Genomic DNA, 23356 nt, shown 5'->3' with positions numbered 1-23356 from the left:
GTGTGCTGTGTTTTTGTAATGATACCCTTATGACTACCGTGGACGACTGGAATGTCAGTACACACACAGAGACACTGTACAATAAAAAAATGGCAATGAAATACAAAGTGTATAAAAGATGCTCATCACTTCTCATCACAAAGTTCAGAATTCAGCTATACTGCCTGCTACTCATCTAAGATACTAATATGTTCTCCAACAGGGAAACTCGAGGCACGTACCTTCTTGCCCATCCTCTTGGGAAGCACGGGAGGAGGTGCTTCTTCCTCTCCACCAAGACTTATAGACCTGGCTGGCCGCTCCCCAACTGCCGTTGAGGAAGGTGGAAGAAAATGGAACACTTCTATACAATCACAATCACAACTGATATGATGCACCTTAACATTCACATCCATTTGGTTTCTGAGTGCCTTCTGAATAGACAACTCCAAGAATAACATGGTTTGTACCCTAATGCACTACAAGCATTATGTAATGTTCAATTTGATTTTGCTAACAGGAAACTTTGTTAGGTGCAGGATGAAGGAAATGAAGTCAGGTATAGTACAATTATCAGTTACAAAATTAATGTAAATAATAATCCATCTATCTAATAATAAAAGAAAACAGCATTCAGAGACACACCATCTAATCACCACAATGTGAATTATACACTTCATTTCCTTTTTTCTTCAGGTGGTAATGGAATACTATTAAATCCATTGTTGAAGAGGACTGTGGCAATAGAAAATTTACACCAAACAACTCACATTGTACATCACAAAACATGAACCACTAATCAGCACACCTCACAGTCAACATACCTCTTGGGGGTAGCGGAGGTAATGACTCGTCTGAGCCCTGCGAGTCACACCATGAGGAGTTTGCTGAGTCTTGGGTGATAGAGCTCCGGGCTGGACGAGGACTAGGGGGGCGGGAGTATCTCCATCTATGACCCTCATCACTGAAATAAGCACCATGGTATTCATCAGTTCCTGTTTGTGATGAGCTATAATGCTTCATTCATGCATTAAGTGATATATACATTCTCACTTAAATGAAGAGTGAATCATGCGAACTTAAATAACACTATGTGGTATTTTTACACATAGGCATCTACATCTATATGTTGAATAGCATTAGTATAAATGTGTGTGTGCTATGATCTTGTCACTATAAAGGGATGTAAGGCACAACTATCATGGCCTGACAGTACATTAAATTTCTATTCATGCAGATCATAATTTTAGACTCGCATTTCACTCTTACAAGTGAAGTTATACCATGTAAAGACTGCACTGTCACCAGGTTCAGAGAATATGTAAATCCTATTCTTTCTCTGCATAAGGTCACATATTCATTCTAATTGACATAATGTTCCTAGGATTCTCAATGGCACAGCAATGTTAAGGTTTGCTGTACCATGTAAACAATTCATGCCAAGAATGACCATACCACCATACCAACACTGATGGGTCTGCTGGTAATGAAGACCAGGTCAGATGCCAATTGTTCCTCATCCAATAAATCCTAAATCAGCATGATACCCTTGCATTCCCATCAACAGGTAAAGCAAAAAAAGGAAGATAAATATAAATAGGATCTCTAGGCCAACTGTCACCTTCCCGGAGAATTTCAGGCGTGAAGAGATGAAATAGATGATAGGACACTGAAGCAGCATTCTAACAAGAACAAACAAATGTTAAGAGCAAAACCACCAAATTACATTATAACTGAAAATCAAAGGCAGTATCATAATCATTCATTTAAGAGGCAAGGTAAGATAGATGACATACATTTGCCATGGAAGTAAACACGGATTTACAAAGCGTTAGTACTATCCAACCTGGGTTTAGGTGGAGGGACAATCATGTAGTCATTATTAAGTGACTTTGAGAGTGACTTTGGTGAAGAGCCTCTGCTGTCTGAGATGAAGGCTGAACGTGGCCGGGAGTCTCGCTGCACTCCCAGGTTTCCATCCCATTCCTTGGCAGAAAATGTGAATTACCAAAATATTCCAAGTTATTTAATGATTCAACACAAATACATCAGACACATCACATAAAAAGTCATATATATATGAAAAGCTTTCATTATTGAAACTTCTACAATGGGATCTAAAAAAAAAACAGCATCCAGAATTTCACTGTGAATGAGATTTTCACAACTTGGCTTTTAAATTTCATAGCTTGTCTGCAAAGTAAATTGCAGCTTTCATTATTTATTACATCAGATGTTTCAAGTTTCATGGTTTTAGAACACTCATCACCTGAGGTTTGGCATAGAGATCATCATCATGGGAGGCTGAATGGAAGTGGGCATACAGTGACGAGGACTGAGAGGACCGCTGTGAGGAGTGTCCCGATGTGGAGGAAGAACTTAAGCTAATTGCACCTTTGTCAGATGGTAATGGAGGCAGGGGAGAACTGAAATGTAAGAAAACATATGATGTGGTTTCTTATCTGATTAATCTTTCATCTATCATGATCATAATCATTTATGATTATCAGTTTTGACTTTTAATCTTTCATCTATCATGATCATAATCATTTATGATTATCAGTTTTGACTTAATAAAAAAAATATCTAAGCAATTGTTAATGTTATGTATTAGTGAATTTAAATTCAACTCAGAAATAGTTTTAGCTGTTGATGACATATTCAATTTCATCCAAAATATTTTAGTATATGCACACTATTTAACAATCTATCTGTATCCGATGCCTGTTCCTAAAAACTCCCCCAAGGGAATGGACGCAAAATTGGATGTACTAGGCAAGCTCAGACAGGGATCACTGTGGGTAACAGCAACACAGGACTGTCTGTGGTTACGCTACAGGGTTGTGCAGGTGTGCCAATAGTCACCTTCAGCAGGGGCTGTTAGGGAAGGGATGTTTGCACTATCATCAATGAAACTATTACTAATCAACTGTGAAGCATCATCAAAATATCATGGAAAGCAAACCTGATGAAATGCGGAGACACGAATTCTTAATCTCCATGTCTGAGAGACAAGAAAACTAATTAAGAGTCAATCAATATTATTCATGGCTAGTATTTGCCACTCTAAATTTCAGGTTTTGTTATTCCCCTGTAGGAGAATATAACCTTGAACAATATGCAAAATATATGAATAACTGCAATCATCATTTAAACAATCAATCAGATATAATCATGAACATAAAAGACAAAAATGTTGAATTCCTAGAGTCTCTTACTTGATAATTGAGCCTGTTCTCCTGAACTCAGTGGCAGGGTCTGAGTCAGCACGTCGGTGGGTGGGTGGGGGGGGCGGTGTGGACTGCAGGGAGGAGGTGGACCGCTGGGACTGAGGTGTGGAGCACATCTTTCGTACTTTGCTCCTCAACCCCTCAAACACCTGGAAGATTCCTCATTAGCGCATACAATAAAAAAAAAAATCCACTGCTTCAAGACTCACACATTCATTACAGTTTATTAGCCCACAATTTAGTTTCAACCACTAATTTATTATTGTTCAAAGGAAAATCCACCTAATACCATCATCTCACCTCAACAAGACGTTTGTGTAGCGGCTGGTTGGCTGATGGAGCAATTCTGCCATGAAGATCTAAGGCACCTTCAAGGATCATTGTCTGAGAGAAGCAGAAGTTGAAATCAAACACACAAACAAATAAATGTATGTAATGGCCAATTAGCATAAAGAAATTAAAGGAGTACTGAAGAAAAGTGACAAATATCTATATATATATATATATATATATATATATATATATATATATATATATATATATATATATATATATATATATATATATATATACAGGTTATCTAATAACCAGCAATCCCATATAGAGTGGCCCAGCCAGAGCACCACACACACTCATACACACATCATCCACATTCTTAGCTTTATCAGTCCCTCATGAAAAGGGATACAAGGCATACAAATAATCAAAGAAAATATACATAAAGTGCTCTATGACAAAAAGGTACAGCCACTCAACATACCTGATCCGACAGAAGAACCTTCAGCCTGTTGACATGGTCAGCATTTTCTGGGTAGACCACAAGGTAATCTGGCCCAAAGAAGGCATCCTGGTACTTAGCAATACCTCCATTGACTGCAGCATCTATTGTGCCCTGCAGTCTCATGGTGAAGAGCTGGATGTTATCCTGTGGGAGGCAACAGATATGGTATTGTATGTACTCGATTCATGCTATATGTAGACCTTTCTGTACTCCATATATAGTCAAAACCTTCATACACTCCAGCACAATGAGGAGTTACCTCATTACTCAATCAATAAAAGAAGTTTTAACACTTCAAAAATTAGAGTAATAAAGATCCAATATATCAAATAACAACAAATACCTGAGGATTAGCCCGGTAGTGAATTATAATTTGTCTAAGCTGTTTGTTATGCCTGTCCACCGTCTCACAGGCATACTGTGGAGGGCAGAGCTGTTCCATCCTCTGGTCCACCACCTCAAACCATTTCAGAATGCCAGGCAGCTCAAATTCTGTAGTGTAGGTAGTTCTTTCTATCCACAGGTTCTGAAATGTAACCAAATCTCTTTTAGCAAATAATAAGAACAGAATCTTATTGTTAATTAAAAAGAACAATATAAGTCATAGAATTAGTACACCCATTACCATATTAATCATCAATAACTTAAACTACTTAAAAAAAAAAAAAGTAACAAAGTTCAATGATAGAAAAGAGGTTACCTTGCAAAAAAGACAACACAACCCACACAATAATCAAACACAATTACATATTCAAGAAAACATACATAATTTCACTGCACTCAAGAATAAATGATCGTGATTTTATATAGCAAAGCATCATGGTATAATGCTGTCATACCTTGAACTCATTATCCTTATCTGCAGGACCTCGGTGAGTCGGCCTGTCATACACAAACTGGCGTACGTGGTTATTGGAATAATACTTGAGGATCCGTTCATCCACCTCTACACCCTCAAATAATGGGTTGATCTCTGGCAAGGCTTTCACTGCACATATCTTAAACAGAACGGTTAAAGAAGCAAATCAACTGAGCGAAGAATTGTAGTACATGTTGTTGCTTTCATTGATCCTGTTTTCATTTCAGGTATCAGGTATATATTCACAGGAAAGATTACCTGAATATATTGCCCATCTGAGGAACGTATTGTATCATCAGGAGGGGTGTTGTGAGATAACATCTTTGCCTGTGGGAACTCTGTCTGAATTCGTTGGGTAAAGGCTCCAATCTGTTCATATTCTAGCCCTCGATATATGAAGACTTTATTCTGCAAAAGAGTAATATGTCATCACAAAACAATGTAATAGATTAGAATCAAAAGATCACTATTCATTTATACTTCTCAAGCCAAGTTATTTTAAGTATATATGCACATAAAGACAAAAAAACATAAATAAATACATAACACTCACTCGAACAAAAAGTGGAAGTCCAAGACCATAAAATCCAACTCGAAAGTACTCATGGTCATAGCGCTTGCCACTCAGGATTTTCTCATAGAATGATGCCTGTCGTCTCAGCACCTCACTCAGCTTCTGGTAGTCAAAGAGGCAGGTCCTATACTGATTGGCCAGCTCTTCCAACAGTGGAATGCCTTGTTCCCAGCACTGCAAGATAAAACAAAGTTCTGATGTATAACTGTTCAATAAAAATTGCATATATATACATTCTAATAATTTTCATACATTCATCTTTCCTATTTACCTATTTACTAGGCCAGCAATCCTACATAAAGTGACCTAACCAAAGCATCACGCACTCATACATGCATCATTCACGCTCTTAGCTCCGTCAGCCCCTAGTGGAAAGGCATAGTTTCATGCACAACTTTACTACACTCCATCTTTCCACGTCTACAAAATAGTCTTTCCCTGATAAAAATTCAAAACATAAGCACATCAATGGCCAATAATAATAATACCTTCCCCTTATCAAAGTAGTTGATAATTTTCATATATATTAATTCCTTTCTCTGTGTCTCTGTCTGTGCCGGATAGAGGTGGTCTGCATGGAGCATCCGCTGTGTCCAGGACAGCTGATTGGCATGCAGCTGCAGTGTGAAGGCTGCCTCGGTGAAGTTACCAGCTGGGACGTGCAGGTCATGTAACTTATAAATGTACCGTATATACATTTCTTGTCTGTTGATCTCATTCTTGTAGAAATTCTTGGGAGAAAAATATAAACATAAGTAATCTTTTATATCATTTTCCTGAATACATATCATGTAAATAACTGATAATATATGTAATTGTATGAAATATTACAATACCTGCATAAAGAGAACAGTGATGAATCAGTTAGCTATGCTTAATAAATTCACTGAGATGCAGATTCAGACCATTAACTTCCAAAACTTTCACATTCCTTATTTTCCAGTAGGCAGGTGATGGTGCCTACATTCAAAGGTCCACTTCACTCACCAAAAGGTTCACCGTGCAGCTCATCCTCTTGTCACAGTTCTCGTCACCCTGCATAACATTGCGGTAGTCAAGCAGCCTCTCCAGCAGCCGCGTCACAGAGTTGATGAAGGCCGTGCCACTCTCCCGCCACACTGGGTCATCTGAGCGGACTTTCTCTAACAGACTGGTTTGATAAATTAGAAAATAATTAAAATCCAATCCCAAGTACTTTGTGGTGGTAATAAAATTTTTTCATAAATAATATTCTTTTTTTTTCTATTTTGTTAATATGTACAATATCAAATGTCATACATCTTATCTCTTTCTATGTAGAGGTTACTTATATCTACAAACACAAATAGTTTAAGTGCAACTCAAATACAAATAAGAAGTTTCCAATCAATCACACAGCAAACTGATATTTTACATAAAAAAATAAATAAACTTAAATAAAATAAATGAAAAATAAGTGCGAGTTACAGAATGCACACCCAACCCATACCTCCAACACACACACACACACACACACACACACACACACCTGAACCCACACCAACGCAAACACTAATAACCACACAAAAACACACTCAAATCTTGTTTCCCAGACTTCACAGACCAACAGCCCATGAAGTACAATTTACAAATCAACATGTATATGGCAGCTGCTCACTGATCTAATGAATTTAACTATGACAAAATGCTACAGAAAGGAAAGATAGAAGAATCAACTTTCCTAAACTTAAAAGACAAATCTACTTACTTCTAAAGGGAGAAGAAAAATAGTTGTTCAATGCAAATTATGAATAAAGAAGTAAACAACAATAAAGTGAGCATCTACTATATATTTCTTCATGCAGATGTGTGTCCTGTATAGGCTAAGCAAACTCTTATCAAATAGTCATGCACAAAACCATCATAAACTTATGGCTAACTTACACAGCACTCAAATGCTCCCTAGATGGCATGGCATGAAAAGCATTAAATCATTAATAAAGATGGTGGATATCTTAAGCATGAAATATATTAGTGCATAAGTTTCTCCTGCCTCTAACTTCAAAACTGAAGCATTATCTAAGTAAGTTGTAAGATGCAAACCTTATCCAAAAATGCAAATCTTAGCTCACTAATTATGAAAATAAGAGATAAATTTCATATTATACAATATAATAACCTAAAACTTATCTTTTGCATTGTATTTATAAAGCTCCTTACCAGCTTCACTATAAGTTCTTATTAGAATCTTAAAACTAAGGAGAAAAATATGTTGGGTACATGCTATAATGTTGGCCATTTCCTATATTTACAGATGGCAAGAGTGGTGCTATTGTCAAAACTCTCTTTTTATATATACTTTGTCTCACTCTCAGCAAAGCACATTTTCCATTCAGTCCTAAACTTATTCTTGGTAACCTCTGAACAGCATACAAGACCTTTAATGCATAAAATGAGGCTCAAAAGTTCTTAAATCTAGTTTCAGAAAGATTTTTGTTATGGTTAGGCCAAACAATATTCTATTCCTACTTCAATGGCCAAGAGGAGCATCAGCACCAGGCAGGGGGAATGAGACAGATACTCACATTGTGTTGAACAGCTGGCGGTACTCATCATCACCCTTGTTCTCACTCACGAGAATGTCCAGCTTATCTATCAGCTCTGTTTCAACCTGCAATTTGTGGTCATGTGGTTTATTTTTATCTTAGGCATAGATTAATTATGCAGCTTTTAACTTGTTGCTTACACTCTAACATAGTTAAATTAATGTACTGAATAATTTTGGAAAATAACAGGACATCAAACAGAATTCAAAGATTCTGAACCTTCTACTTTAGGATCAGAGGATTTCTAGGGAAATATTTCTTATGACAACCAAATACTTTATTCTATGGCAATCTTTGAGAACATGTTTTCATCCAAGTAAAATCTCAAATGCCTGCTTACTTGTTTAAAGCTACCCTTTGCCTGTTGCTCAGCCTGCATCATGTCAAAAAAGATTGGCAAAGTGGCCTTCCTCAGCTCTGGTTCAGGCACCAGAGTCACTTCTAGAAATGGGCCAACCATGCCAGGGATAAAGTGAAGCCGGTGATCATCTGGAAATATTTCAATTTCAATTATTAAAGGACCTTAACTAAAATACATTTAAGAGGAAACACATAATGAGCAGAAGATGAAAAAAATTCTTTCAATGAAGATTTATAGAGTAAATAGCTTACCTAATTCACGCCACATAGAAAGAATTTGAAATCCCATCAGAACTCTCATATCATTGTAGCGTTCTAACACTTTATGTCGCTTTTGCTGAGAAAACTGTTCCAGCTGCAGGCAAGGCTGTGTTAGAAACCCAACAGCCAGATTCAAGTAACTGCTCCAGAGCTGAAAGAGTAACATAAATACTTGGACTGTTCTTTCATGGAAATTCTGAGACAATATAGTGAGGACTGTGAAAAAATTAAACATAATATGTATACTTCACAAAACATTACTTATGACTGTAAGCTTACCTGATTATCAAATCTTCCTTGCTTTAAGAAGGTGGCAATGAGAGGCTGTGCAATTTCCTGCATGGCTGCAAGAATGGTGTAATTGGTGACCATGCGCATGACAAACCAATCACTTGGAAAGACAGCAGCTCGAACAAGGTCAGCCAACAGAACAATGGTTGAATGGAGAAGGTGGCGGAGGTGGTGTATTCCTGAGATCATGTGAGCATCCCACAGCTTGGTGTAGTGAGGTTCTCGCATCAGCTGTAGGATGCCCATGAGGGAGGCTACCAAAGATCCCTGTGTAAATTCAAAGTAAATTAACTAATGTTTATTCAACACGAACCAAAATAATGACAAAAATTTCACAGAACTTATTCTTAACAGGCAATTTTTTTTTCATAGCAAATCCATCCACAGTGCACAAATACAAGTGAAACATGCAATATGAAGATTTATAACGCAAATCAATGCCATAGATCAGTTAGAGATGGACCCTGCATATAAATATATGACATAATTTAGTATGCATAGATGATTCTTTCTGCCACAGGTTCCACCCATGCAGACAGAGCTCCACACCCCCTCTCTATGGATGTGAAGGAAATACTGAACTGCTCAGACAATGAAGCCTCATTTGCTTTACATCACAGGTTTGTATGGCTATGATGCATAAATTAATTGGTAGCAGGGTTTAAAATGTTTCTGTTATTCATTAGTACTATGTATGTACACACATGGCATGCATGCAAGATTTTATGACATGATTAACGAGGAGAATGGATATATGGAATAATCATATTTGTTCTATTTTTGCTCTCTTGTATACTGAAGTACATATCTATCCACTACACTATATTTTTAGAAAATAAAGTTTATCTTAAATTTAATTTCAAATTACTTAGAAATTAAAAAATGCACTTCACATTACAAAAGTATAACTGGTGTAAAAGAAAATAAGAAAATCAATATAACTTCAAAATGCTTGTCTACAATAGTCATTCTCCATACATGAAGAAATGAGCAAGTTTGCTCTCCTTGCTAAATGATGATGATGATAAAAGATTATCACTTGGGTTAACAGAAATGTGCCACACAGCCTGAACTGTCAGTTAATAACCCAAATATTACTGAAGCTCTTAAGCTTACTAGATTAGGAAGACTCCTAAAGCACTGTTAATGTGGCCCATAACCGCTTCCCAAATTGGTAAATGGTTAACGGAATACCCGAATGTCATCCTGCACGGAAAGGTTGACACACAAGCTGCCCAAGACTAGCGAGGCTTGTGTGGGGACAAAAGTGGTCTTCAAGGCTGAGAGAAGCTGCGTTAGACCCATCGCTTCTGGTTTTAAAGTACTTGCACCCTACAGAAATTTATTTTGTCATTTATCTAAGAAACATTCAATATTTATTCAGATCTAAAAACATCCAGGTCTACAGTGTTACTCAATTGTACGTGGAAACATACTTGCTACCAACAGAAGCACTGTAATAAGATTAATAGATATTGAATGTACAAGCCCAGTAATAAAATATTTCAGTAGCTCCATCCATCAGACACTAAATATACATTTGCCAATATAAATCACTGTTTCTTATTTCACTACATTCTACAGCAACTATATAGCAATATGTTATAAAGCTTGTGATATATGATCTGGCTCTTCATGCTCCAAAAAACATCAACTGTAAAGATGACTTGAAGTGATGTATTTCAAAACGCCCACTGCAGCTTAACAGTAATTCCTAAGCACCCCACCACTCTGCTAACAAGAAACCAATATGAAAGAATAGCACACTGGAGAAAGCAATCACCATTATCATCATCATCAGCATTACTCTGTGGTAAACAGGACAGGACGGCTGCTGTAGGTTAGATATTTATATTATCCTGTACGATCTCCATACTACATCCCATTTCATACACAACCATACCATCAAAGCATACTTTCTCTTATAATATTACTTAGAATACAATGTATCTTCAGTATATATCAGGGTGGTCCAACTACGTGCCCACGGGCCATAAGTGGTCCACCAGTTGATTATCTGTGGCCTGCAACCGCTTGTATTATAAATTTATCTTGTACACGAAAAACACAGACGAAGTTTCTGTGCCTGTATATGAAATAGTAATAGGAAGTAGGATTATATATATATATATATATATGGCCCTCCCTGTAACCATTTAGTACTGAAATGGCCCAAGATGTTGAAAAAGTTGAACCACCCAGGCATATATCATGTCTCTCAATAAATTAGTCTTAATATCCTGTCTGGCTTGACACCTATCATCATTTTTCATCAACTTGCACACTGCAGACTTCTGAGAAGTTGTCTTCACTTGTGTTCCTTCACTAATACTGCATTAGTTGATTTTAAAACAATTTAACCAGAACAAAATTCAATCAGGATAAAAAAATTGCAATTACATATATCATTACAATGGCAAAGGAATAATTTAATCTATTAGCTAAATAAATTTAATAACTTATTCTTAAAAAGTAAGTATCTCTTATTGGCACCTGAAATGCCAGCAGTTTGAAAAACTGTTGCCAAATCAGCATCACTACTTTACACTGGAAATTACAAGTACAACAGGGAACAAGGAAAGTCTGCTTACTGAGCTAGGTGCAGATCTTTCCAAGGTTAATATAACTTGAACCAAAACATTGAACAAGTTCAGCATTATCTCTTCAATATCTTGATGAAGTGTTGCTGGTAGCTGGAAAAAGAAATGAGAAGTTACTTGAAAGTTAGCAGAACAAGTTATGAAAATTTTGTACAAGCATTATGATCACTATGTACTCATACAATGTCCTTCATTTCAAACCTCCAACCTTTCCATTTTCACCCCACACACAGGAAACACAAGATGCAAAATACTATTCTCATAAAGTTAGCAATGACCTACCTTACTAGAGGGGAATCTTTTGGTGTGTTTATGAGTGAGAATAATTATATCCTGCAGAACATCAGCACAAAGGGCCAGCTCCTGTCGATTGTCCAGGTGTTGCCTCAGATGAGTACAGATGGTTTGCAGCAGCAACTCTCGACCCTCTGCAGAGAAAAGGAAAGTATCACACATTACAGTGGTGCTTTAAGTTTCACGTTTCAGTCTGTAAAATCTGTTATAGAACAATTTATTGACATTATAGATTTGTGCTTTGTGCATAAATAAAGTTATCATCCCCATCCAACACAAACCATTACTTTAAATATTAATATCTAAGTCCTTCAAATAATCCTAGAAAGGTTAGAGATGTAAGTAATCACCACACCGAGAGATTAAGAATCAGTTATATCAGTGAGATAACAACACAAATTCTTGAATAAATGGGATGAGGAGCAAGGAACAGGGACTTGTGCCACACATTTCATGTCCTACTGAATGTATCCAAACACATACTTGAATAAAGTAAAAGTCATCTTAAATAACTGTATGCCATCTTAAATCAATATGAACAGGTCAGATTTAAATAATGAAGATCATACTTACCATCATCATCAAAAATTGTTGAGTTGACAGCATTTTTCATTGCATGAAGTTTGGCTCTTGTAATTACTCTTGATGACTCCACAGGTGTTGCATTAAATAAAGTATTGATATGGTTGGCAACTTCCCCTGGAGTCAACACTCTACTCAGTTGATCACATGTTCCTTGTAGGTGTTCTAACAGAGTCATCTGTACACAAAGATGGAAATATTAACATTTTTCACTATTTACAGTAAATCTTATGAATTAAACCATTTCTACCCATCATAAAATTGTCATTTCACAACAGTATCAACAAATTTTCCAGTACAATCTGAACCATGATGAAAAATTAAACACTAAATGCACATCAACGTCATTACAAAACTTACCTGGGAAGCCTCAATATTTTCAAGATTCATGTTTAGCATGCGAGCAAATGACTCAAACAAGGAATCCACATCAACTCTAAAGGAATCCTCATTTTGTCCTCCTGTTGCCCTTGCAAAGAGTAATCTTGACTGAATGATGAATTTAAAGATATATTCAAGAGAACGAAAACATCTCATGATAGGTTCTTGTTTTTCCGTCTGAGGGCAGAGGTCTGATAAGTGCTTCACGCAGCTGATGAGACCCCTGTCATATTGGGAAAACAATGTTGATAACAGTTTTAGTTTAAATTACCTGAGAAATCAGTTAATGAATACAATAAATAACAAAAAATCCAGCTATCACACAAGACATTGTATTATGATGATATTGATAATTTCTATAAACCAACAAAACCACAATAGCACAAGTACATACTTGTAAACAAGAGCAGCTGCAAAGTGTCCAGTGATATAGGCATCCATGACAGGCTTGAAGTGTTCAAACTTACTGTCTTCTAGAAGACTAAATATAAAGACCTGGAAGGGAAAAATTGTTTGATAATTAAATTATGTAACAAATCCATACAAAAAATTAAAATCATCCAACTTGCACTTTTTGAAAATTAATTGAAATGATAAAAATCAAACATCTACAATACTTGGTAGCAATGAAGCAAAACCTTAAAGAGCCTCACCAAGGCCTGGAAGACATGGCCTGAATACTGAGTAGAGTTCCCATCATCAGTTGAGAACATCGCAAACAGTGCATCAAGCACATCTTGTAGGAACTTTACTGTCTCGGCACCATCAACCCGCGTCAACCTGGAGAGAGTCTCACCAATGCCCTCTGGAGCTGATCGCCATCGCAACAAAGACAAAAGATCAACTGAAAGAGAAAAACAAAAGACATTAATAGGCTGCATGCTTCAGTCTATACTGGATATATACAGCAGCATCATCTCTATGCCATGTTGACATTTCCCTTCAATGGGGAACAGCAGAGGACATGCAGCTAGATAAATTTCTTGAATTAGACCTTTAAGTCTGTAGAGAAAGGGGGACCAATCCTTCTTCTACTGTACTGATAATTATTAATAGCTCTTACAAAAAAATAAATAAAGTTTTGAACATTAAAATAGCAGTAAGTAACTTGGAACATAATATCTGCATATACCAAGAAATGACAATAGTCTCATTTAAAAAACGCAACTAATAAAACAATCACAAAAATGTATTCAGAATTTACTTTACCATTTTGTGTAAGTTTGGTTGAGCAGAGAAGAGTATCTACAACAATTATTTCTTTTGGAGATCGCTGGAAAGGTAGGGAATAGACACAGTCTGCAGCTGCCTTGGAGAGGTAGGGCATGGTGAGATACTCCATGGGGTCAGCCAGACGGGATCTCTCATCACACTTGTACACACACAGCTCATGGGAGCCGTCACGCAGAGTTGTCCCACCCTCGTCATCCATCAGACGTATGAATGAGAATCCAAAAAACTTCTTCTCATTCTTTTCCCGAGCTGAAAGTTATAAAAGTAGGAATTAATATTAAAGAATGTGGACATGAACAAGTGGAGACTCATTTCATGGCTTTAAATGAGAATTTTAAAAAGACATCTGAGAAGACATACAGATAGATAAGATACATAAGAATGGACATAAATGCATATTTTGTCACCAGCAAAAGAAAGAACTTACTTGAGCAATGGCTGTATTCTAATCTGAGGTGAGCTCCTGCAAACTGATCTATGGGGATGGCTACTTTTAGACGTTCCATCCATCGCGGAGAATTGTTATGGTACATGATCATAGAAGAGTGCTCTGTGGTCCCTTCATGGCCCATACCACTGTATATGCACTGGAAATTAAACAAGAGATAAATTAAATAACTGAGGTAGAATTCTTACCTGTTTTCCTCCCTTATGACAAAGAAAAACAAACCTCCTCATATTACTCACTACAGTAAATGAGTTTGCTAAGTGTTACCAATCAACATTCTTCTTTCATAAATCTCCTATATATAACAACTGCATCAAACTATATCTAATATGTCAGACTTGTCAAACATATCACTCAAACACAGAAGTTACAACTGCAAAGGAAAGCTGTCATGTCAGATGAGTCCATTACCTGCAGTGGGTGTCCATCAGCATCCAGCGCCAGCACCAACACCTCAATGTTCTTCCCAACAGATTTACCTCCTCTCTCAAATTCCCCATTGTTCAATGTTACGTACAAGTCATTTCTGTGGAGAAAATTTATATTTGGTATACTACAATGTTTGAATATGTATATGATATATAATGGTGGAGTTAAAGGTATCAGTGTCAACTATACTAACCCACAAACACATATATTACATACCTGACATCACCAGGCATTATGACATCAGAAAAGCCAAGTTTTTTGGTAACACAAACATTCTTGAGCAAAAGGGGATTCTCTTTAGTAGCTTGTTCCAGCTCTCCATGGACCATCTTGACACTCACCACCAGCCCTACAGGAAGCAAGATATTTCAAGCACATCTTCATATGAAACATGTTCTGTGTTCACTTGTGTCAGCCTTGGTCTCCTAATGGCAAGTTTCTAGAGAATAGCTTAGTGTTTCTCTCTCTCTCTCTCTCTCTCTCTCTCTCTCTCTCTCTCTCTCTCTCTCTCTCTCTCTCTCTCTCTCTCTCTCTCTCTCTCTCTCTCCTGAATTAACTTCTAGGACAAAAATGAAAAAAATTTTTGCAGTGTCTGTGAAGCAGACATCTAGACACAACAATTCTGTCTACCTTCACAACTACCATAACTCTGTGTTTTCAAGACTTAATAAACATACTGGTCACTTTAAAGGAAAGGGACAAAACTTACCATAGCTAACATTATTGGACAATATATTACACTTATTAGTTTGTTTCTTTATGATAAATTCATGCAGTTGCCAGAAGTCTTTCTCATCGGATGTAAAGAGTTTCCCTGTCAGTTCAACCTGCATCAATAGAGAAATTAAGTAAAAGTATAAAAAAAACAGTGAAATACTGAATATTTCAATATATAATTAGATATTTACACATTTGGAAATTCAAAGACCACCAAATTCAACAGTGAAAACTGCCATACCTCTCCATCTCCTCCTTGCAACACTGTTTGAGCTAATCTGAACACGGCTACTCCATATGGTCTTCGGTAATTATGCGAAGAATTCTTCTTTACTGACTCTGAGAAGAGCATCCTTCCAACTCTCACAACATGGGCAACAATATACAAATCTGATACCAGATCACCACTTCCCAGATCCTGAGAGATTGGAACAACAGTATTTAAAACATTCTGGCTACATGTCCCACTGGTAAATTTTATATTAACAGTATGTTGTTGTTGAATTCCAATGTAGAATTCTATAATATCAGAACATTTCAAATTCAGCATTTCAATACCTTAAATATATGTAATACCTATGACTAATCCTCTTACTTACTGTAAATATGGTGCAATTAGAATGAATCTTTTCTACATAATTAGAAAATCCTTCCTTTGATAGTTTGACTAGAAATCTTTCACTGAAAAATGGAACACAAAATATTAGAAAAGCAAGAAATTATCAAGATCAAATTATCTTTTGCACTTCTATATTAAATAAATCATGGAATATGTAAATAACAAATCCAAGTAAATAGTTACCTGATAAACTTCTGTTTCTGTGAATCATACAGAGAAAAATACACTTCCGCATCTTCCCCTAAATGGTATGAAAAATCCCGCATGCAGAAGAACAAGTGATGGCTCAGCACCTTCCTCTTCTCCTTCCTCTTGGCCAGAGTACCAAGCCCCTGCACAACACAAATTATTGATATTTAGTAAGTCTTTGGTTCTGAAACTGAAATGGATAATGACTCTACTATCTGAATTTATAATGTCTGTGCACAATACATAACATCATCATGAAACTTTGGGACACAATCCTCTCTGTTTATCATATGTTATCATAGCATATATATTTCATGCCTTTGGTCCCATTCAATATCTCCATCTCATAGACATCTTATCATTATTTTCCCAGTTAGTTTTAAATATCAATGCCCACCACAGCATGTATAAATTAGAATTAAAATTACATTACAATTGCTACTCAAGCTGTTAATGTTGAAATACATAAAAATAAAATCATATCCTAGATTTGTAATATGTCAAAGATCCCTCATTTATATAACTCTCAAAACAAAACATGAATTCCTTAAGATAATGAAGTACACTGGTTTGGATGCATACAGATGCAGTGCTGAAGCGTAGATTTCACCCACCTGAGAATGTGACTGGGAAGCCTCTGAACTCAGAGCGTGCTGGAATACAGACAGTACAATGTTAGTGAATAAAAGTGAAATAAGTTTAATAAATATTTAGCTTTAAATATTCTTTACAATTAAAGACTATCATATAAATTTGAAATCAATCTTTTCCATATAAGAATTACTGCTAGATGTGCCTTTCATTGCCAAGAAATAAAATACTACACAAACTGTATGATTGAATAAGTTGAAGAAATAGAGCAAAATTATTTTCAATAACAAAAATAATTTCTCAACTCTTGCAAGACACATTGATAAGTAACAAAACCACCACATAAATAATGGAACATGAAATGAGAACCAGCAGACACTCACCACCCGATGGAGCGCCACCACACTCACAGCATCCGGGTCCACCATCTCCCCCTCCACCCGAGGCACAAGGTCCAGCCCAAGCTTCCTGAAAGTGATGACATTTCCATTAATACCCACATACAACTCTCCAAGCTGTGCAACTGATCCCTGTTAAGTGAGGGCAGGAATACTTTCTATTCTCCATCAGGGGCCAAAGGGACAAGGGAGTGGTGTGAATGAGTATGGATATGAAAGTTGTGCCTTGCCTTGGCCTTTTTGGGAGAGACAGTCTTGGTGTGTATATGTAAAAATACATGCTAAATAACGCTAATGAAGAAAGAATGATTGAGCTTTACAGGGTAACAGCAAACAGCAACCACGTAAGAGGACTACTGGGAAACCTATAGGGATGATTATAACCAATGTATAAGATGTATGTGTACTGCATACTCATACTTTCATATGCTACCAGTAGTATCATCTAATAACAATGTACTTAGTTTAAGACCAAGTACTAGAATAAAAAGTCATTATTCTCAATATACATACAGAAAAAATACCCAAACTATTACAGATATAGAACCTTCAAAATAATTCTAAAAGAAACAAATGATACAACAAACGATGTACATGGCACTTAAGAAGCTACTGATTTGGTACATACTGCATATGGAGAGGAACTCACCTGTTTCCCCAGTCGATTTTTTGAGTGATTTTCAGCTTGAGTTGCGTTATTTGGTCTGACGTGAGAGTCCCTGTGATGAGTTGCTTCCGCCAGTCGGCCACGTCCATCATGGCCTTGCGGACAGAATCCCACAGTTCCTGCTCCCCATATGGAGTCCCAAGTTGCTGAAATTTCATTTTTTTTTTTTTTTACTGGAACATGCAATTTCACTGTCTGTTCTAGCACCAACAGTCTCCAGTCTCATGTAACTACGGTGATGGAAGGAACACTTCAAATAAACTAAACTTAATTACACTGTAATGCAAATTTAAAAACCTAAAGTATATTTACCTGCACAACCATTTTTCTCTGTATCACCCTTATGAAATCTCCTTCCCTTTTCCAGATCAGCCTAATTTGCCTAGTTAATGAAAAGTTGATGAGGAAGATAGGGGATTGCATTAAAAGTTATAACTGATTCTAATAGCACATTCCTATCGTCAATAGCTTATGCCTAATTGTCGAGCTGCTTTCCCTTATATTCTAAGCAATTTCTAAGAATGATACTGCTCTAGGAAAGCCACTTATCTATGGACTCCTAAGAAGTAAGCTATATCTACACTCACACACTGAAAGTAGAACAACATATTTTAGTGGACTGCATATAGTGTCTCAATCATACTTACTACATAGAGGTTTTTCCATATTTGTCCCCATTCTCGTAAGACTGATGCAGCTTCTTGCACAACAGGGTCCTCCACTGGGGTCACCGTCTCATACAACCTGAGGAACAACCTTGTAATATGGAACAGGTTGCAAAAAAATTGTGAATGACAGCTAATATAATTTCAATACTCATTACTATGCATAATACAAGAGTGTAAGAAATTTAAAACAATGAGCTAATATAAAATTCAGAATACTGTATTTTTTGCCCATCATATTGAGTTAAAAATCAATGACAAATGTTGGGATATTTGCTCCAATAGGAAAAGTGATCACTATATTTAGACTTTACCCTTCATTGTCGATCTTGAATGGCTTCAGGTGGATAAACTGGGCAGGAAATATACCCTTTAAGTTCCTATTCCGTGTCGAGAACCCCCTGTACCATCCTAGAAATGGTAATAAGTAGAATATTAATGATCGTTTATCATTAAGAGTTACAGTTTCTGGAAAAAAGCAAAAGTTTATGATATCCCAATAAAGAAAGATTCTCAATACTCATTAATAGTACTCCATTATTATGACAACTACAATCTAATCTCATACTTTGGTCCAAGTTTCTGATTACACTCCTGAACATTGAGATAATCTATATGCAGTACTTACAGACTACATCAGAGTTTTGCTGTCATGAGGAGGGAATACTACTACTAGCAAAATGACAAGTGGTTTCCTTCATTCTCAAGTCAAAGATGGGTGTGATCCAAACCTTAGTGGCCACTCACCTGCACACTCCTCCAACACCTGCACCGTCTCCCCAACATCAAGGCGAAGGGTTTGTGGGACTGAGTCATGGTGAAAATTGTGGATCGCTGTGAGAAAAGGTTTTGCATTATACAAGTTATCTAGCAATGCTGTATTATATTCATATTTTGATCAAGTTTAGTTTGAATGATTGAAAACTATCTCTGAAGACTGACTAACAGTGAAATACTTGTGACTAACAGAGTACTAACTGCTGAGGATGACTGATTATAAACTGCTGGTGAGGGTGACTGACTGTAAACTTTTGATAATAACTGGAAAATACTGGTAATGACTGCCTGGCTGGAAACTGCTGGTGATTGACTGACTGACCACAATCCACTGACTGACAAACTAATAAGCTGATAATGACTGAGAAGTACTGGAGATGACAGACTGGCTGGAGACAATTGGTGACTGACTAAGACTAAAAACAACTGACTGACTGACAATAAATTGCTGTTGATTAAGTTACTGATTATCAACCACTACTGACAAAATAGCTACAAAATACTGGTGAACCGTGGATGTTAAGTGGTAACTATAACCTGATTATCAACCACTACTGACAAAATAGCTACAAAATACTGGTGAACCGTGAATGTTAAGTGGTAACTATAACCTAAAACTATATTAATGAATAGTGATAACTAACCAACTGATACTAAACTAATTACTGACTGACTAACTGACCATAAACTAACTGACACTGCTCACCAAATACAAAATACTGAACCGTGAATACTGAAAGCTAACAACCTAACATATATATACTGAAACCCAACCAAATGACACGCAACAACAAAAAGTCAATCAACAAACTACCTAACTAACTGACACGCACCACAAGCCCTCAAAGCAGAGGAGCATCACGCCCAGCAAGGCCATCGCGCCACACAGGGCCAAGGGGGGACAGGAACCTGACATTTGTAGTGCCAGCGATCCAGTAACCACCCCGCCCTTCGCCCCTCTGGTACTCACCTACTCCAAATTTCTGGTTTTTGGTTGGTGTCCACATATTCAGGCTTCCATGGGGGTGGCAGAGACGCTAATCACTACAGCAGGGGTCTAGAAATGGAGGTAAAAGGTTGCATCATGACAGCTCTGTTAAGATGTGCATATTGACTATTTACTTTGGTCCTTCCTCAAGCTGGCACAGGTGGCGCCTCCCTCGCCGCCGCCTCTCCTCCCGCCAAATTTAACTTCTCCCCGCCCCTAAATTTTCCATAAGGACATAAGAACATGAGGGAAGCTGCAAGAAGCCGTCCATGAATTATAGCTATCGTCCTCACCCATAACTTTGTCTAATCTTCTTTAAAAGTTTCCTAATGACTCGCAACTTACATTCATCTACCACTCTTTTCTCCAAAGCATTTCGGCTAATTCCAATTTCTGTGTCAGGAATTCAGGCCTTTTTAATCTACCCTCTTCCCGCCCTCCCCCCAGACTCTCCCTAAAGATATAAAAAAACAAAGGAAGCTGCAAGGTGTAGAATGTCTACACGTGGCAGTCCCCACATGAATCACATCTACCGTTCTCATCCATAGATCTATCTAATCTTCTTTTTCAGCTTCTTAGTAACTCGGCATTAACAATTTGATTACTGAGTTTATTCTATTCATCTACCACTCTTCCAAAAATTTTATATTTTTCCTAAAGCACGTTAATTCGTTCATTGCTATTTTTATGTCTCAGGGAAACAGGCCAAGAGAGAAGAAAATAGATGAACATATCTAGTGCAACATGTCACTTCCAGAAAGGAATCAGGCGACAAGAGCAAAGGAATGAAAAGATGGGATCAGCTTAGTTTTTGAGGCGTCTTGATGCTCCTTAGTAGACGAAATTATTCTAGATAATGAAAGCATCCATTAATTATTTTAGTAATAAATTTGTTTGTTCAAGTGCGTTATTTTTTTTTTTTTTATGGATATTCTAAGTAACGAGTCTGTGAATTGTTTTCATATATTATTATACACTATTATTGTTCTCATATTTTACAGTTAAGTTAGTTATCTTTCTTCATTATCAAATGTTTTATATATATATATATATATATATATATATATATATATATATATATATATATATATATATATATATATATATATATATATATATATATATATATATATATATATATATATATATATATATATATATATATATATATATATATATATATATATATATATATATATATATTTTTTTTTTTTTTTTTTTTTTTTTTTTTTTTCATTTATTTATTTTTTATTTATTTTTTTTACCAATACACGTAAGCTTTAGTTTATGAGTAATTTTGGGTAATAGATCGAATGACTACCCACATTACTGAAGGCTGGATGCAATATCCATTATGCATACAATAGGAACTATCGTCTTGTAATAGCTAATCTCGATATATACTTCTTCTTCTTTGCATATGCTGAAGATAATAAGGCTTTTATTTACAAACATGTGTGAATTATATTTGATTACTTAAGGCATGTCGCGTGTGCAAATGCAATGTTAACAACTACATTTATAAAAAACAATGCATGACTAAGGATGTGACAAGTCAAGAGAACGAGCTATATGCGCACTACTGGAGGCATGTCGCGTGTAGGAATATTAGAATAATAATGCGCAGCTAACACTGGGCACCGCTATGCACATTCTCACACGTCCAGCATCCCGATCTTCCGTCATCACGTAAGGCCACGTAAAAATCGGGTCTAGTTGAATCTGTTTGTCAATAATTCAGCATATATCACCGCTGCTTTCACCTCTCGAACTGTTTGATGCAATATAGCAAGTTCTCTCGTGCATGCAGTTGTGCCCTAGTGCCAGGCATCCCGATCACCTTGAAGAACTTCACATTTTAGGGTAGTTACGGTTAAGTTCTTAATTTGCATGTCATTACATCTTTCTTCATGATGCTTAATAAACGGTAAAAACTAGGTTTTCACAGTAGGAATAATGTCAGTAACTAGCTTTTATTTTAACAAAAAAGACAGCGTCATTGTGTTAGCAGAGTTAGACTTGGCGTCACCCCGCTACTCATTGCCAATTTCCTGATGGGGTGGCGCAGTGGCGAGTCCCCTCCCCTCCTCCCCTGCCCCGCCAGCCTCCATCCCCTGCGGCGGTGCGGACAGGTGTCAGCAACCACGAGAAACTTGATTATGTATTGGACAAGTTCCGCTGCCTCGATTTACTTTCACGAGCACACACACTTTCATCATTGTATCGTTATATGCCTCCGCGGGTATTCTGAGATGCAAACAAGAGAAGGAAATGCTGCTGGAGTGATTCATTCATAACAATGGAAGAATAATGCCAGACAGGACTCCTACACGATTAGCTTTCTAAGACTGACGTAAGTTATATCTCAGACAATGGCAGGACACGGCTACTTAGGGAATCAAACAATGATGATGACCCAGCACAATACATATGACACGCACACCAGCTCACCAACACACTGACGCTGCACCGCCATTGTAGAGAAGGAAGGAGAGAGACGCTGGCCAGATATGTAATTACTCTGCATGCAAGCCATCAGCATGCTTTACACTGCACTATGAATGTACTCCTAATACTGACAGCGCCTATAACAAGAATAATAGCAACGAAAAACAATTCGAAAACATTCAACAGTAATACGTGACGGAAGCGACGCGCGGCGAGGGCCAGGGGCGGGTCTGGAGATTGTGAGAAGACGGGGGCTGAGATAAATGAAAGGACAGCCCCCAACTCTGCTGCCCTACCACCGGGACAAGGCTATACTAGAGATCCTATAAAGAGGGTCTCTAGGGTAGACCTGTCCGGGAGGAGAGCAGCTGCGGCAGGGAGGAGGGGGAGTCGCATAACAGGGCGGCGGGGGCGGGGCAACATCCTGTCAC

General features: G+C 37.1%; 1 protein-coding gene across 4 annotated transcripts in view; it reads right to left on the bottom strand.

Moving 5' to 3' along the window:
- The window catches only part of LOC135107967 (dedicator of cytokinesis protein 3-like), a 29982-nt gene extending 6712 nt beyond the window's left edge, over nucleotides 1-23270 (bottom strand). Inside the window, exons 1-41 of one of the 4 annotated variants that reach the window (XM_064018461.1) lie at nucleotides 23118-23270; nucleotides 20460-20546; nucleotides 19460-19546; nucleotides 19027-19123; nucleotides 18695-18791; nucleotides 18030-18193; nucleotides 17366-17450; nucleotides 17006-17044; nucleotides 16386-16534; nucleotides 16183-16264; nucleotides 15825-16001; nucleotides 15576-15693; nucleotides 15083-15215; nucleotides 14849-14963; nucleotides 14417-14576; nucleotides 13966-14238; nucleotides 13410-13600; nucleotides 13151-13251; nucleotides 12736-12979; nucleotides 12367-12553; nucleotides 11782-11927; nucleotides 11491-11592; nucleotides 10094-10231; nucleotides 8888-9166; nucleotides 8600-8759; nucleotides 8328-8476; nucleotides 7967-8052; nucleotides 7326-7343; nucleotides 6411-6573; nucleotides 5912-6154; nucleotides 5403-5597; nucleotides 5108-5257; nucleotides 4830-4988; nucleotides 4334-4516; nucleotides 3970-4134; nucleotides 3510-3593; nucleotides 3198-3358; nucleotides 2249-2405; nucleotides 1826-1965; nucleotides 804-943; nucleotides 222-307 (exon numbers count right to left, since the gene is read on the bottom strand). In XM_064018461.1, the coding sequence (XP_063874531.1) occupies nucleotides 222-307; nucleotides 804-943; nucleotides 1826-1965; nucleotides 2249-2405; nucleotides 3198-3358; nucleotides 3510-3593; nucleotides 3970-4134; nucleotides 4334-4516; nucleotides 4830-4988; nucleotides 5108-5257; nucleotides 5403-5597; nucleotides 5912-6154; nucleotides 6411-6573; nucleotides 7326-7343; nucleotides 7967-8052; nucleotides 8328-8476; nucleotides 8600-8759; nucleotides 8888-9166; nucleotides 10094-10231; nucleotides 11491-11592; nucleotides 11782-11927; nucleotides 12367-12553; nucleotides 12736-12979; nucleotides 13151-13251; nucleotides 13410-13600; nucleotides 13966-14238; nucleotides 14417-14576; nucleotides 14849-14963; nucleotides 15083-15215; nucleotides 15576-15693; nucleotides 15825-16001; nucleotides 16183-16264; nucleotides 16386-16534; nucleotides 17006-17044; nucleotides 17366-17450; nucleotides 18030-18193; nucleotides 18695-18791; nucleotides 19027-19123; nucleotides 19460-19546; nucleotides 20460-20496 (5640 nt within the window). In that variant the 5' untranslated portion in view covers nucleotides 20497-20546; nucleotides 23118-23270. Of the gene's footprint in view, nucleotides 1-221; nucleotides 308-803; nucleotides 944-1825; nucleotides 1966-2248; nucleotides 2406-2430; nucleotides 2984-3197; nucleotides 3359-3509; nucleotides 3594-3969; nucleotides 4135-4333; nucleotides 4517-4829; nucleotides 4989-5107; nucleotides 5258-5402; nucleotides 5598-5911; nucleotides 6155-6410; nucleotides 6574-7325; nucleotides 7344-7966; nucleotides 8053-8327; nucleotides 8477-8599; nucleotides 8760-8887; nucleotides 9167-10093; nucleotides 10232-11490; nucleotides 11593-11781; nucleotides 11928-12366; nucleotides 12554-12735; nucleotides 12980-13150; nucleotides 13252-13409; nucleotides 13601-13965; nucleotides 14239-14416; nucleotides 14577-14848; nucleotides 14964-15082; nucleotides 15216-15575; nucleotides 15694-15824; nucleotides 16002-16182; nucleotides 16265-16385; nucleotides 16535-17005; nucleotides 17045-17365; nucleotides 17451-18029; nucleotides 18194-18694; nucleotides 18792-19026; nucleotides 19124-19459; nucleotides 19547-20459; nucleotides 20885-23117 lie in introns of those variants that run through there. The other 3 variants (XM_064018462.1, XM_064018463.1, XM_064018464.1) reach the window with 3 other exon arrangements.
- Between the last annotated feature and the right edge of the window lie 86 nt (nucleotides 23271-23356).

This window comes from Scylla paramamosain, chromosome 16 (genome assembly GCF_035594125.1).
Source record: "Scylla paramamosain isolate STU-SP2022 chromosome 16, ASM3559412v1, whole genome shotgun sequence".
Lineage (NCBI taxonomy): Eukaryota > Metazoa > Arthropoda > Malacostraca > Decapoda > Portunidae > Scylla > Scylla paramamosain.
Note: the sequence above shows the minus strand (reverse complement) of the source record. Positions and strands in the feature narration are given on the sequence as shown.